Source organism: Archocentrus centrarchus, chromosome 23 (genome assembly GCF_007364275.1).
Source record: "Archocentrus centrarchus isolate MPI-CPG fArcCen1 chromosome 23, fArcCen1, whole genome shotgun sequence".
NCBI classification, from domain to species: domain Eukaryota; kingdom Metazoa; phylum Chordata; class Actinopteri; order Cichliformes; family Cichlidae; genus Archocentrus; species Archocentrus centrarchus.
Genome location: NC_044368.1, coordinates 7595547 through 7610020, shown reverse-complemented (window position 1 = coordinate 7610020; position 14474 = coordinate 7595547). Strand labels below are relative to the sequence as shown.

Here is a 14474-nt window from a genome sequence, read left to right as displayed (position 1 = left end):
TTCCACATATATTTCCACATTTCAATAAATCATGGCACGTATTTCTCATTTTCCTTCAAAGTAGAAAGAAACGAGGGGCGGACTAGAGCCTGCAATGACTACTAGCAACCAATCATCACCGACAGCAATACGCAATGAGCAAATCACTTTCTGAGTGGACAGGGCTTAAGGCAGAGCCTGACCCTGACAAGTAGATGCGGGTATTGTACTGGACTGTGTTGGTTAAGAGAATGTTTGTCTCTCAGTGTTGTGGGTGATGCCATCCATTAGCCATTGTCATAACATCTGGGTAGAGACTTTAAGTATGACACTGAAAAGAAGCCAAAGAGTACTTTCTCAAGAGTTTGTCTGCACTAACCCCTTGAGTTTAACCACTGTTAAACAGGATGCTTTCTGTGGAGATATCTGTGGAGATGCTGGGTCTCTTCCCATGTCAACATCCTGGAAGAGTTTGCAGATGGTATTACCTATCAGGATTTCTCAGGTCTAGCTCAGGTTTGTGAGACAAGGACAATGCCTTGCCTATTTTGTTTAGTAATCCAATATCCAATAAATCACTGAAAATGGATTAACAAATAGCTTTGATCATTCACAATATAAATATTTACTCTGAATCTCTACAGGCATCTGTCAAGATCTATAACTCACAGTCTGATACCCCTGAGACAGTAGAAAGAGCTTGAGGAAATGAATGCAAATTCGTAATTATACTCCAGCGCAAGATTTGGATCGTTTGGTAGCCATGTCTCATCAGAACACTGGGATGCTGTGTTGTTTTGATTGTTATCAGAACAGTTTTCATTTCCTGCTACACTTTTTCCCCAAAATATTTGTATGCATTTCTGTGTCTCTGTGTATCTCCTCTCGTTGTCAGTATCCCTGTCTGAATGACAACTAGTCTTTGTAAAGACTAGTTTACAAAGAGGCAAACCTGAGCTTAACCTCAAATAGGAATCCAAAAAGATGTAGCTTTTCATTGTATATATACTAGTCATGATAGATCTGAACCTGCCCACATTACCTTATTTTATTGAAGCTGTACTTATAACACCTCTTTTTGTTTAAAAAGAAAGAAAGTAGACATATTTATATTTTGTCTACAATAGAGAAGCATTGACCTTAGAATCAGCAAGTAAAATTGTGATTTAAAAAAAAATGCTTATTTCAGTAAACGGTAGAACCACTAACAGGTAGGCTAAATAAATCTGTAACCCCTGTGGATTAGCTGGACTGTAGCATTGCAGGGGTTTTTACATTCCAGTCATGCTCCTGTGCAAATGGCAAGTAAACGAAGGCCTAACCTTGCACGCTCCCATGGAGAGGGCCTGCAATGAAATTGCATATAATCACCGAAAGCAGGGTGCAAGTGCCCGGGGATTTGCTTGGGATCAATGCTCGGAGATGGGGACTGGAAATCTGGACACTAGGAGAGCAGTCAAATGCATCAGTTTAAGTGCAACCACACTGCTGGGACATTTGGAAACAATGTTTCTTATATTTTTGCTTGAAGCTATGTGAACTGAAAGCTGACACCTGTTGTCTGTTTCTGGCAAAACCATTGTGTAAGTGGGTATTTATTTTCACCTGAAAAAGTACTTTACAGAAACTTTAACTTAAGGAAAAATGCACCAAGTGTTTCTGACTTCACTTTGTATTTATTTATTTTTTTTAACTCTGTAAAATCTGGCCAGCCTTGAGTCAACCAGAAAAGACAAAGTGAGGACATAAGACGTGGAAGAGTGAGGTTGGCACCCTCTGTTTCCCAGAGGGCATAGGCAATTTTCAGCTCTAGTGAGCCAGCTCTAGGAATACCTACATCTGAACACAGAACAATACTGGAGCTCATTTAGTCATATCCTCCCATGGTAGCAACCGACTTGTCACCCTTTTTTTTTTTTAAACACCAAACAAAAATGGCAAATTTAGGATTACTGAATCCACCGACACACATTTAATTCTTTGAGTTGCACAGCAGAAGTTTAATAAAGACAAACACCAAACTTATTTTGTATTTCTTCAACTATAACTGATTATGTTAATCCCTTAAAAAGTGTTAGAACATAAATGAAAAATATCTGATTATTAATCTCTTTCCATAATAATGGAGGTGTCACTCATGTTCTGATTGGGCTCTGTCAGATGCACTGGTACCTGACTACTGTACTACTGAGAGTTGCAGGTAAGCTCCATGATTGATAGCTATGCTAAGAGTGCCACTGCTGCTCTCCGCAGGTGATGGCAATTGAACTGCTGCTCAGCAGGCTGCAGTGCCAGCATTTCTACCAGTCACACTACAGCAAGAGGATTTTGCTTCTGTTCAGTAAAAGTTTACTATTATGGCTCAATTTTTCTTAAGGAGCGAACATAAAGATGTTTAGGGAGGTTTTTAGGGCGCAAAAAGTATAACACGATGTTAGAAGTAAAGTAAGTCAATGGTTTTCCTTGGAAAGGGTGTCTAATGTCTTCATGTGAAAAGAAGCTTTAAAACAAAGTCTAGGCACCAAAGTCCACTTTTGGAAACCCATGGCTGTCCGCATTGAGCTTAAACAGGATTTGTGCATCTTTAGTTGACTCTAGCTGGTGCACAGCTTTCACTGTGTTGTGGAAGAGATTTCAGGTGGGGGATGTGGCTTATGGCAGTTAGAGGTGGACAAAGAGCAGCCAGGGGAGTTAACCGCCTCAACAGTGCTATGACCATCTATACTGATCCACTTAATCCACTTGGCTCAAGCAAGTCACAAGTGTGTCCCATTTGTATTGTTAGTGTTTTTGAATGTAAATCGTTGGACTTAAACATTTTATGCGGATTAGACAAGCTTAGCTCCGTGCCTAATGCAATGATTAGGGATTTCTGGCACAGCAGATAAGTGAATGTTCACTAGTTACTCACTCGGCTCAACGGTTAAAGACCTTAGGCCAAAATGGCAAAATCTTGAACAAGACAGCTTTCAATCTGGAGAAGCGTCACTCTTACCTGAGACTTGTTAAGGGTGGCATGGTGATAGAGTGGATTGGTCACTGATCTTTTGATACATTAGACTATTAAACTTTATTGAAGCAAGAAACTTGACTGAACTTAAATGCAACCTTTAAAAAATAGTAGACAAGTAGAAGAGTATGATACTACTATATATTGTAGAGGTTCACAGGTGTGTGTTCTTAGACAAATAAATCAGACAGATTGCACAGTTTGTCTACACTTTTCAGATTTAGTATTTATCCCTCATGAACAAACAGTTTGATTTTCTGTCTTGTATGATTAAACTCAAGGTGCTGTATGGACAATGGTACTTGTTAGTGTTATTTTTTCTAGCAGTTTTTAGTCAAATTTCCTTTGATTTATATTCATTGCAGTGCCAAGAAATCTATTGGGTAGTATTACAGTATTTTAAATAACAACAAAATAGTACATTTAATAACCTTCAGTTTAGAGGCCAAACAAAGTTTGAATACTTTGAGAAGTTTGAGTTAAACAGCACTTCAACCTGATGACGTACAAACTGAAAAGCAACAGGTGACCAAGTGTGCCACAAAATCTGCAAAACACCAACCAAAATGGAGCAAAACACCACATTACTCATAATTCTGAGCAGTGCTTTTAAAATCAAAGCAAGGTCTACAACACTAGTGAGTCTTTAAGGTTAAAAGGGAGAACTACTGGGTCATTTGGGGATCAAAAGAATTTTATAGTGCTTTATGAAGAGAATTTTTAAGGGCAAGCTGGAAATGCCTTTGAAGATTAAATGTTTGCTCAAATTTTGTCAATAATTCCTTTTAAAGTTTTTTTTTATTATTATTTTTTATCACACTCTTAGTAACATGATGGTGTGTGGTGTATAATTACACAGTTCCTTGCTCTTTTTAAGAATGCATGCACTAACATTGCATAGCTTTAAAGGAATAGTGATTTTTTTAAAACAGCTATCAACAACTAATATAAAGGTTTGGAAAAATATGCAGAAAACATAAAAGGACAGAAATCCAAGCCACAAGCTAGCCATTAGGCATTACAGTATATGTTTGAAAATTTATCCTTCAAAGTGCAAAACCCTAGTAAGCTTTGATAACTGGGGATAAACAAATACGTTTTTAGCAGTGAAGATGTACGTGCTTTAAAATGCTTTAAGATAACATTGCAGGTTTAACTATATTTAATTCAGTCAGGACCACAGTGTGATCACATCTGCAGCAATTAAGATTTAGAACCATGGCTCTGCCCTGGGCCCTGGGCCCTCTCCTCCGCATAGAAAAGAGCAGGTATTGATGAGAGCAAACATGAAATTAAGAAATTGTACACACAGAAAGAGCTGGAGTGAAGGTGGGTTGCAAAGCAGCATGCAGAGGCAGCAGAAACTGTAGGTGGGCTAAATAGCATGTTCTATTTTGGCAAGGATGCTCAAGCAGCCAGTGAGATCAGCAGACATACAGGGATATCACAGTGAGCTTGACTGAAATATGCTGTATTAAGAAACACCCACCTTTGTGCAAAATGAATCATTTAATAAAGTTACTTATCCTTTGTTTGTATGTGTGTTGAATGTATTTAGTCATTAAATAAACTGAGTTATATGTGAAAATTTGTATCACCATGCCAAACTGTCGCCATCCATCAATCCATCCATCCATTCATGTTCTCCCTTCGGCTTACCTCATTCAGGGTAATGGTGGAGCTGGCGCCTATCACAACTATCACAGGGCGAGAGGCATCATGCACCCTGGATTGGTCACCAGTCTGTCGCACGGCGAGCTGTCATTGTGACATCCTCATTTTACATGCTACCACAATTTGCTTTTACATAATCTTATTTTTCATCAACCACTGATGTGCATTAGGTTTTTGCCTCTGAGGGCCCTTTTGTTGTTGTTTTGGGGGGGTTTTTCTCCATAATGAAGCAGGTGTCTAATGGGTAGATGTTATTCATGCACTGATTATGAAAAATACAAGTGCCAGATACCTGTGCTTCCAATTATCAAGCTAATTGGTGTGCAGCCAGAATTGTCACTGTTATCTGATGAATTGCTTTTAGGCGGGCTAAAAGCTGGTTTTAAACAGAAAAGGTCGTCCAGCTCATACTGATGGTTTGGAGAAACATGTATTTATTTTTGTAATCTATCTCTGGATTATCATCTACTCTGCTTATATCATTACATGTTAAAAGATGGTATTATATCTTTTGTAGCATATTGAATATGATATTTTTACTAAATGTGACTTAAACTATTAACTGTATGGTTGCTGATAAGTTCTTCTGATGTCACACTGTCATTTAGCATTTTAATTTGTAGTTTTTAGAATATATATATATTAGAATATATATTTAGATTTATGCTAGATTTAAGTAGTTTAAGCATATGTGAGCAAATACTTTGGCTTGCTAAAGTTAAAAGGAAGTTATTGTGGGTTTCTCAACTTTCACAGTTAAGAAAATAAATAAAGTATATAGCTCTAATGCATCTGCATTTTTAAAAAAGTCTTTAGCCGACTAAAACGTTGAAGCTATCACAGTCTTCTTTTGCACCTTATTACAAATCTTCTCTCTTTTGTTCTCTTGTAGGTTCCATCTGAGTAGGAGGTGGCGACAAAAGACCAAATGCCATGGATGCATTCAATTTCACATATTGGAATGCCTCTGAAGGCAATGACACAGAAGTTGTGGAAGAGAGTGAAAGCGCCTACAAGACTGTGGAGGTGGTGTTCATCGTGTTGGTGGCTGGTTCCCTCAGTTTGGTTACAGTTATTGGAAATATCCTAGTCATGCTTTCCATCAAAGTTAATAGGAACTTGCAAACTGTCAACAACTACTTTTTATTCAGCCTTGCATGTGCTGATCTAATTATTGGACTGTGCTCAATGAACTTGTACACGGTCTACATAGTGATTGGCTACTGGCCCCTGGGGCCAGTGGTGTGCGACTTGTGGTTAGCATTGGACTATGTTGTCAGCAATGCATCTGTCATGAATCTTCTCATTATAAGCTTTGATAGATACTTTTGTGTCACCAAGCCCCTCACCTACCCTGTCAAAAGGACCACCAAAATGGCAGGAATGATGATTGCAGCAGCCTGGGTCCTGTCTTTCATCCTCTGGGCGCCTGCTATTCTCTTCTGGCAGTTCATTGTTGGTGGGCGGACTGTGCCTGAGAAGGAGTGCTATATCCAGTTCTTTTCCAATGCTGCCGTTACTTTTGGCACAGCGATTGCTGCCTTTTACCTACCTGTCATCATCATGATTCAGCTATACTGGCAGATCTCCAGAGCAAGCAAGAGCCGCGTGAAGAAGGATAACAGGAAGCCATCAGGAGTAAATCCAGAATCCCTCTCACCGGGCCAGAGGAGAAACAACACTCCAAAATCTAACAACAACAATGTACCAGGGGAAGATGCGGGGCATTCGCAGAGCCAGAATGCTGCTGATGGGGCAAACCAGCATGATGGAAAACTTCAAAATGGCAAAGGACCTTCCTCGACCAATGCTGAGGGAGAAACTGAAGGTGATGATGTGGCAAGGGAAAATTGTACTCCTGGAGAGGAGAAGGAAAGCTCCAATGACTCAACATCTGGCAGTGTGGTTGCTTCCAATCAGAAAGATGAGGAACCAGCACCATCCACAGCCAACTCCAGTCTTGAGACAAGCCAGCCACTCACACGTCAGCGAGCCAAGGCAGGGGGCTCCAAGCTGACATGCATTAAGATCAAGACTAAATCACCCAAAGGGGACTGCTACACGCCATCTAATGCCACTGTTGAGATTGTCCCAACCTCAGAGCGGCAGAACCACGTGGCTCGGAAGATTGTGAAGATGACTAAGCAACCTCCAAACAAGAAGAAGAAAGCAGCGCCATCACGGGAGAAAAAAGTTACCCGCACCATAATGGCCATCCTGGTAGCTTTTGTTGCCACCTGGACTCCTTATAATGTGATGGTGCTTATTAACACCTTTTGCTCTAGTTGTATCCCCAACACAGTGTGGACTATTGGTTACTGGCTATGCTATATCAACAGTACCATTAATCCGGCCTGCTACGCCCTGTGCAATGTCACATTTAAAAAGACATTCAAACATCTTCTTCTCTGCCAATATAAGAATATTAGGTCAGCCAGATAAATACGTGCCACTTGAGAGGAACCACTAATAAATGAGCTCTGTGTCTATGAGTGTGAATGTGTGTGTCATCCATGAATACATGAGTGTGTCTGTGAAAGAGGTTTGTAAGCATCATAAAGACTGCAAGAGTACATTTTGAAATCATTTACCATCATTTGGTCATTCGTTCTTCAAATTCTCTCAGTAACCGGTTGTAGCACTTTACACAAATTCAGCTGAAGTCAGTTGCATTGAGATATGTCTTGCAGAAACAGTGTAGATAGGAAAGATAGTGGGGTGAACAAAAAAGGTTATTGAGAGGGTTACTTGTATGCTCAAAAAGAAAAGAAGGGCATGTAAAGCAGGGAAAAGGGAGTGACACAGCTGATTTAAAAAAAATTAATAAAGATAAAGAGCAGAGGAAGATCTGTGCTGTAAGAAAACACAAGAAAAATTCAAAATGGGAAAATAGGGCTGACTGAATTTACAAACCTCAGAAGTTTGAAGTTCAGTAAAGATACCTGTAGATACCTGTACATATCACTGTGTAATTATGTGTGTGAGCGCACAAGTAGGTGTGTGCTGGCTCTGCATTTGTGTGCACGCTTGTGGCCCTCTGCCTGCCTTCTTCCTGTGATCACCACCATGGTACTTCCAATCAGCAACATGTAGAATAAATTTGGATTGATTTGTGCAGATTGCCTCTGAAATGGTCACATTAGGACTTAAAGCTTTGCCATCTAACAGTGAGTTACCATTAATACATAATATATTTTTTTAAATGTTAAAGTTGCACTTGGCAAGTTTGCACACTGGCAGGGACAGATCCTAACCAGAAATAATGTTGAGCTTAAAAGGCTGGTTTAGCAAACAAACAAAAAAAAAGAGAGAAAGAAATTGGATGCAATTTGTCTGTTAAAACAAAGGGCATTTAAAAGCCACTCAAAGAGCTGATGATGATTGAAAATACTTAATTTGAGCCAGTCAGATTATTCTGCTAATTGAGGATGGATCCCCACCGAGGATGTAAATATGCTCATTCACTTCAGTGATGGATGGGAAGACTCTTATCACTCATGTTGGTTGATATGAAACTGGGACCAGGAGACAGTTGCTGTAGCTTAGTGTAGCATAAATAATGGAAACAAGGGGGAAATGACTGATTAATATGCTCTATGTCATTTGTTTAACCTGCACAATTTTTTTTTAACTCAAACTGCAATAGTGATTGGGCAACAATCTCAGAGTGGAGTGCTTGCTTCTCCACATCGAAAGAAGTCGCTTGAGTTTGTCTGGGCATCTGACTAAGATGATTCATGGATGCATAAGATTTTTTGAGCGTGTCCAGCCATGGGAAAAAAAAAATTGGGGCAGACCTAGAACATACTGGCTGGCTTGGGAATGCCCTGCAGTCCCCTCAGAAAAGTTTGAGGTGATGACGAAGGCGAGGAAGGTCTGGGCACTTTTGCTTTGACTGTTTCTTGGACCTGGACTCAGACAAGCAATAGAAAATGGCATATTTGATTTAAAAAAAAAAACAAAAAAACAGCCTGATGTTTTCCGAGAATTTTTGAATGGCACTACCTTTCTTTCTTTGTCTCGAAGCAGGGATTTCTGTCTTGCTGTCAGTGTGAGGAAGTCGCTGCTCCCAGCCAAAGAGTAGTCTGTCATATACCATTATAAGGAATAACAAAATGGCTGCAGCTGAGAGGCATACAAACAGACCAAACAGCAATAGCTATAAATAGCTTTTTAAAAAAAAAGAGAGAAAAAATGTGGCATAGCTTGTTCAGTCACTCTTTTTGATTTCATCTCATTACAGCTATGAAGAAATTTGTTTTTGTTGTCAAGATATTCACCACTGAAAGGAAACTTCCTTCTCAGTGAGTGAAACAGGTGGTTGGAGCTCAGAGCTGTTCTTTATTACTGTCTGTGGGAAGGCTCTTTGTGCTGTTTGCTTGTGTGTGCAGATGAGTGGGAGATGTCATTTGATCATGCTGATTAGTGGATTGATGTCGCAGCGTGTTCTGTACTGTACTGATGATGATGATTGTGAAGACCTGGGTGTGTGTGGGTACGCTTGTGTGTGGGTGTGTACATGCTGAGTTTGTTTGTGTGCTCCACGAGTGGAGTTTACTTCTGATCACAGGTCACAGCCTCGTGATTTTTTATTTTTTTAAAAAAGGGCTATTTATGTGTCTTGGATGTTTTGCGACCTTTTTGTTTTACTGCTATTTAATTATTAATTCTATAAACAGATAATTCTATAAACACACACAATATATATAATATATATATATATATATATATATATATATATATATATATATATATATATATATATATATATATATATATACACACTTGTGTTTATTTTAATTAAATGAAAAATGGGAAAATATATGTTTTTACAGTACAACGTGTTCTTTGCGCTCATGCATGTCATCCATCATTTAAGCCTAGACGTTCTCATTTATAGTAGTGTGTGCTCACCAGTTGATGTGATTAATATGCAGGAGAAATTACCATAAGGAGGTTGCCACATTGGCTGGTAGGGGGGCTTTTTGTAAAGAATTACGCCTGCACCGAATAGCTACTCAAGGCTGTCTCCTTAAAGAGAAATCTGGGACAGATCCTATAATGAAAACTCACCATGAGGCTGATCAGATTATGGGACGATGTGGAACACCTACATTCGAGATTAAAGATTGCCCATTATACGCTCAGCTTGCTACAAGCCCATGCCCCACTTAGTGCTCCACTCAGCCCTGATCCTGTTATAGTCTCTTACTCTTTTAAGGCCATGAATGTAAAGTTCATACCAATATATATTGGTATATTCACCATCATACTTTTTGTATTTTTTTTTCTTTTTTCCTGCTCAATGTATCATCTTACTTCCAGCTACTATATCGCTGATATATGCACTATTCATTTTAAATCAGTGCATTTCTATTGTGCTAAGTCACAATATCTCGAGGTGCTTTATATTGTAAGATAAAAATTCAGCAATCCTCCATGACCATGCACTTGCTGGGGAAGAAGAACTCCATTTCAATAGGAAGAGACCTCCAGCAGAACTAGGCTCAGGGAGGGTGGCATTCTGCCGTGACCAGTTGGGGTAAGGGGGAAGAGATTAAATAAATGGGACAAAGCATAAAAGTACAGTACAGGGGAGCGAGTAGACAATGTTTGGGGTTACTCTGTCTTTTAAGAATAATTGTAATCAAATGACCTTCAAAGACATGGAAGGTTAGAAATAATGATATTTAGTTCAAATTATAATTTGTTTTCATCAAAGAATCATTAGTTTCCAGCTATCACATCCTTGCAGGCATTTGGCATTCTAGAGGCCAATTTTTTGCAGTAATCCAGAAGAAATTCTTCCCCTTCCCCTAAGCCTAACCCTTCCCACAAGTTAGAGTGGCACTGTTAAGGTACCATACATTCAAAGTGTTCCCACAACAGCTCAGCAGACCTGTGATCCAGTGATTTGCTGGCCTCTCCATCATAGGCAGAAAACCTGCTGACTGCCTGTATTCTCATTGAAGTGATTGCCTGCCTTGCCCACCAAGCATCCATGAAAGGCAGCATCAAGGGCTCCCACAGCATCTTTCCATTGCTTCTGCATCTCCTAAATGTCCTTTTTCACCAAGACACCTGAACCACTGATTTACACCGCACTTTTCTCCAGTGTTGTGTTTTCTTTTCCTTTTACTCTCAGTCTCAGATGTGCATTTTTCTTTGCAATCTGAGAAAGACCCCTCCCAGTTTTCACTCGAAATGTTGAGACCAGTGTTTTTCCATTCTTTCCATTTTTGTTTTTCAATTTTTCCACTAGAGACTGATGCATTTGCCCTCTCATTCAGTTGAGTATCAGTGCACATTAACCTTCTTACTTATTAAAATTTAAACAGTATATTAACTCCCCCATTAGTGCATTCATGTATACTCAGCATTCAGTATTGGGTAGATTCCAACCAAACTGCAACTGACCTCTCTGAAACACCACTCAGTGAGTCAAGATAAAACATATTGTTATCTCTTCTTAAAGGTCTCAGCAGAAATACAAAGTAGAATAAAACAGAAAAAAAAAATAAAGCACTTCAAAATTTTACTCAAGTATTTGTATTTTTGTGGTTTGAGCAACAGAAATGAAAAGAACAGACTTATTACTGGTCCATATTTATCTGAACACTTCCAGTAGGAACTCAGGCGCCCATCACAGCAACCTTCCTTTTCGATCATGAGTGGAGCCATGTCTGTCACACATCTTAGAAGTGAGTAAAGAACCTTCCAGAATAACTGATTAATCTTTGCTAAGCTGTCATTTGAGTGATACCAGCAGGAGACTAAGTGGCTCACAGCTCAAGCGGTGATCTAGGGGTCTCAGCTTGAGCAGCTGCATGGGTGTTTGATGGAAGGTAATGGCAGTTTATCACCTCCTGGAGCGGGAAAAGGGCGAGATGCATCCAAAAAATAAACGTGCTTACAGGAGTTGTCGCCATCCCTTGCACTTTGAGCATTAGAGGCCATTAAGCCATTTCACTCATCCCGATCTTGTCGCCAAGTTGTCAAACACTTGAGAACAAAAAGGCGTTCTTGTATTAGGGCTTGACTGGAAATGGAGGAAGTGGGTGGAGGGTAGGTGAGGAATGTACCCTAATGACAGAATGAAAGAGCATCATGTAGTGACAGTGAAAGAGTACAGCTCTCATCCATATAACAGAGAAAGCAACCTGATGACTCCAAGGTGTTCTTTGTACATGTGAAACAGATAATCATGGTTACGAGAGGAGCTGAGAGAGACGAGGTGGGGGGGTGGGACGTGGGGTCTGTCAGTGACAAAATCCAAAGCTAGAGGATCACACTACAAGTGGACCATGTTTGGAGAAGTCACAGCCATTCAGGGTAGGTCAGCCAAAGGTTTTGCTGCAGGAATTTTAGTGTCCCAGATGAAACCTGTTGGATCGTGTAAACAGAGTGTGATACGGCACTGTTTACTGCCGCTCCTGCACTTTTATTGCATCTCATTCTCATGATGTGCATGCACAATCCATTGTTCCTGAAAATAAGGAAATATGTTCAGAATCCTAACCTTTTATGAGTGATTTCAAATGCATATATACTCACACACATGTGCCGTCCATGCTCGAAATAAACATAAATCATCAACATATCATGTTGTGCCGTCAGAGCTATCTGGGCTCCTGTGCATACGGCTTATGTCAAAGGGCTACATTCCTTTTTAAAGGAGTACTTGTGACATGTAACGTTTATCAGAGAAGACTTCAAATTTGAGGTTTCTCTGGTTTCACTCTTGGGGCCGTTGCTGAGAATAATCTCAACAATCTTGTGCAGCCAAGCAGATATGAAGATGCAGCAGCAGCTTGTGCATGCTGTGAGATTTGATTCAGAGACCGAAAGTTTATATCGCCGGATTGTACAGAGCAATTTGAAGTGCCTTATCCAGAATGACATAAACAAATTGCTCTTTTATCCTGAAATCCCTGTTGCTTCTTTAGAGTGTCTGGGCTGTAAGTTGTAGATCGTGCTGCTGTGTGATGCACATTAAAGAGTGTGTTTTACAGCCTTCCTGATTTTATTTTCATTTTATTTTATTATTTTACCAGCTCTGGGCTACCGTCACTATGATGTTTATGGTAATAAAAATCACCTGTTTTGACTGAACAAGCTAAAGAAATCGTGCCATTTCAATGTCACTGAAATAATGTATCAGAAATAACCACAGGTAAATGGGTTTGCAGGCACAGTGGGCTGTTTTGGTTGACTGCCTGTCTATGTTCTTAGCTGTCTTCAGAAACATTGTAGTTTCATATGCAAACCCTGTGTGTGTGTGTGTGTGTGTGTGTGTGTGTCATTATGTTAAGATCAGGGGCCATCGTTAATTCGTGTGTGTGCACGTGTGCGTTTGCATCTAGCTGTGTGGTGGTTTATTTTTTTCTAAATGGCATCCTCAGCATGAACACATCAGATTGGACAAAATATCACGGCACACATCAGGGCAGATTCACGCAGAGTGATTATCTATTTCTCTGTCATCACTTCTTTCATCTTTCAATAGTAAAAAGCTTCCAAAGACTCACTGAGACACAGCTTTCCATGCTAATGGAATATAGGAAGAGACATGATATACATTTTCTATCACATTTTGTAAATCTGCTTCTTTTATCATTGTACAAAGTACAAATGTAGTATTACAAATTAGAATATGACCAGTGTACAGCCAGAGTTTCTGTTTTTGTTTAAAAATGTTAAATAAAAATCTATAAAGATGTGAATATTATAAATTGTGTTGCCAAGATTATATGATTGCAAATGTAGAAAGTATAAATATGTGCATTTCTGGAGCGTGTGATTTGAAGAAATGGATTCTTACCTTGGAAACTGAGTGATGGAATCCAAACTTTTACACACTGGAAAAGCCTTCTGGGGATTTGAAGAGTGACTTATGCAGCCATAAAGAGGAAAAAGGAAAAAAAAAAAAAAGAGCAATCCCAAGGAGGGAAACCGAGGAGGGGGACAAAAGCTAAAACTAGTTTGAGTGTGGCCGAAAGCCCAGAGCCAAGAGTTTCATTTTGATTTCACCTGTAAATTTATAAGGCTTCACACTTACCTTGAGAAGAAGCTGGTTCACCTGCTCTCTTACTGGACACACTTTACAACTTTTGCAATTTTAATATCATGGGAAGAGTGTGTTTTGTGGGGGGAAAAAAAAAAAAAACTAATATGCTGAGGGTTTGAGTTCTGTGACCTGATCTGGTCTGGTCTGAACTTCAAGGGTCAGAAACCACATGTATTTAAAATGAAAAATCAACTTAAAAAAAAAAAAAGCAATCAGTAGCCTGCTGCAAGTGTTAAATGTACATCCAGGTGTTAATTTTTCATTTGCTTAGGTATGTAGGTGCTCATTGTGTACTCACTCGCCGTGGCTTGTGGCTTCTCTTGTAATTGCAAAAAGAAATTTATTGTTTGCATTGTATATATCTATATGATATTACATTATATGTAATTCAGATGCAGTATATTTGAAATGTAAATACACAATTAATAGCTACTCTCTGAATGTTCCCCCTCAACAGTCCCTCATTTATTCTCCTTCCCCAACTATGAAACTCCCTGTACAGTAACAATGATATGATTTTTTGCTTTGATGCATTCTTGATTGATTATCTGTTCTGGACAATGAATCTGAGTGTTCTTATCACTGGCTACCTATGACACTGTAAGATGAACTGCATTAAGTGGTTACATTGTGCCATATCCTCACAGAATGAAATTCGAATAAAAATATATGAAATGTGTTTGAAATTTGGAGGTTTTTGATTGACAGGGAAGCACAGGATAAACCACAAACACGTTTTGTGTG

At 39.3% G+C, this 14474-nt stretch overlaps 1 protein-coding gene across 1 annotated transcript in view; it reads left to right on the top strand.

Annotated features, from left to right (window-relative positions):
• Positions 1-7383, top strand: part of chrm2a (cholinergic receptor, muscarinic 2a) — a 74411-nt gene extending 67028 nt beyond the window's left edge. The window contains exon 4 of the mRNA XM_030720435.1: positions 5556-7383. Within this exon, the coding sequence (XP_030576295.1) occupies positions 5597-7105 (1509 nt within the window). The 5' untranslated portion in view covers positions 5556-5596 and the 3' untranslated portion in view covers positions 7106-7383. The remainder of the gene's footprint in view (positions 1-5555) is intronic.
• The last annotated feature ends 7091 nt before the right edge of the window (positions 7384-14474 follow it).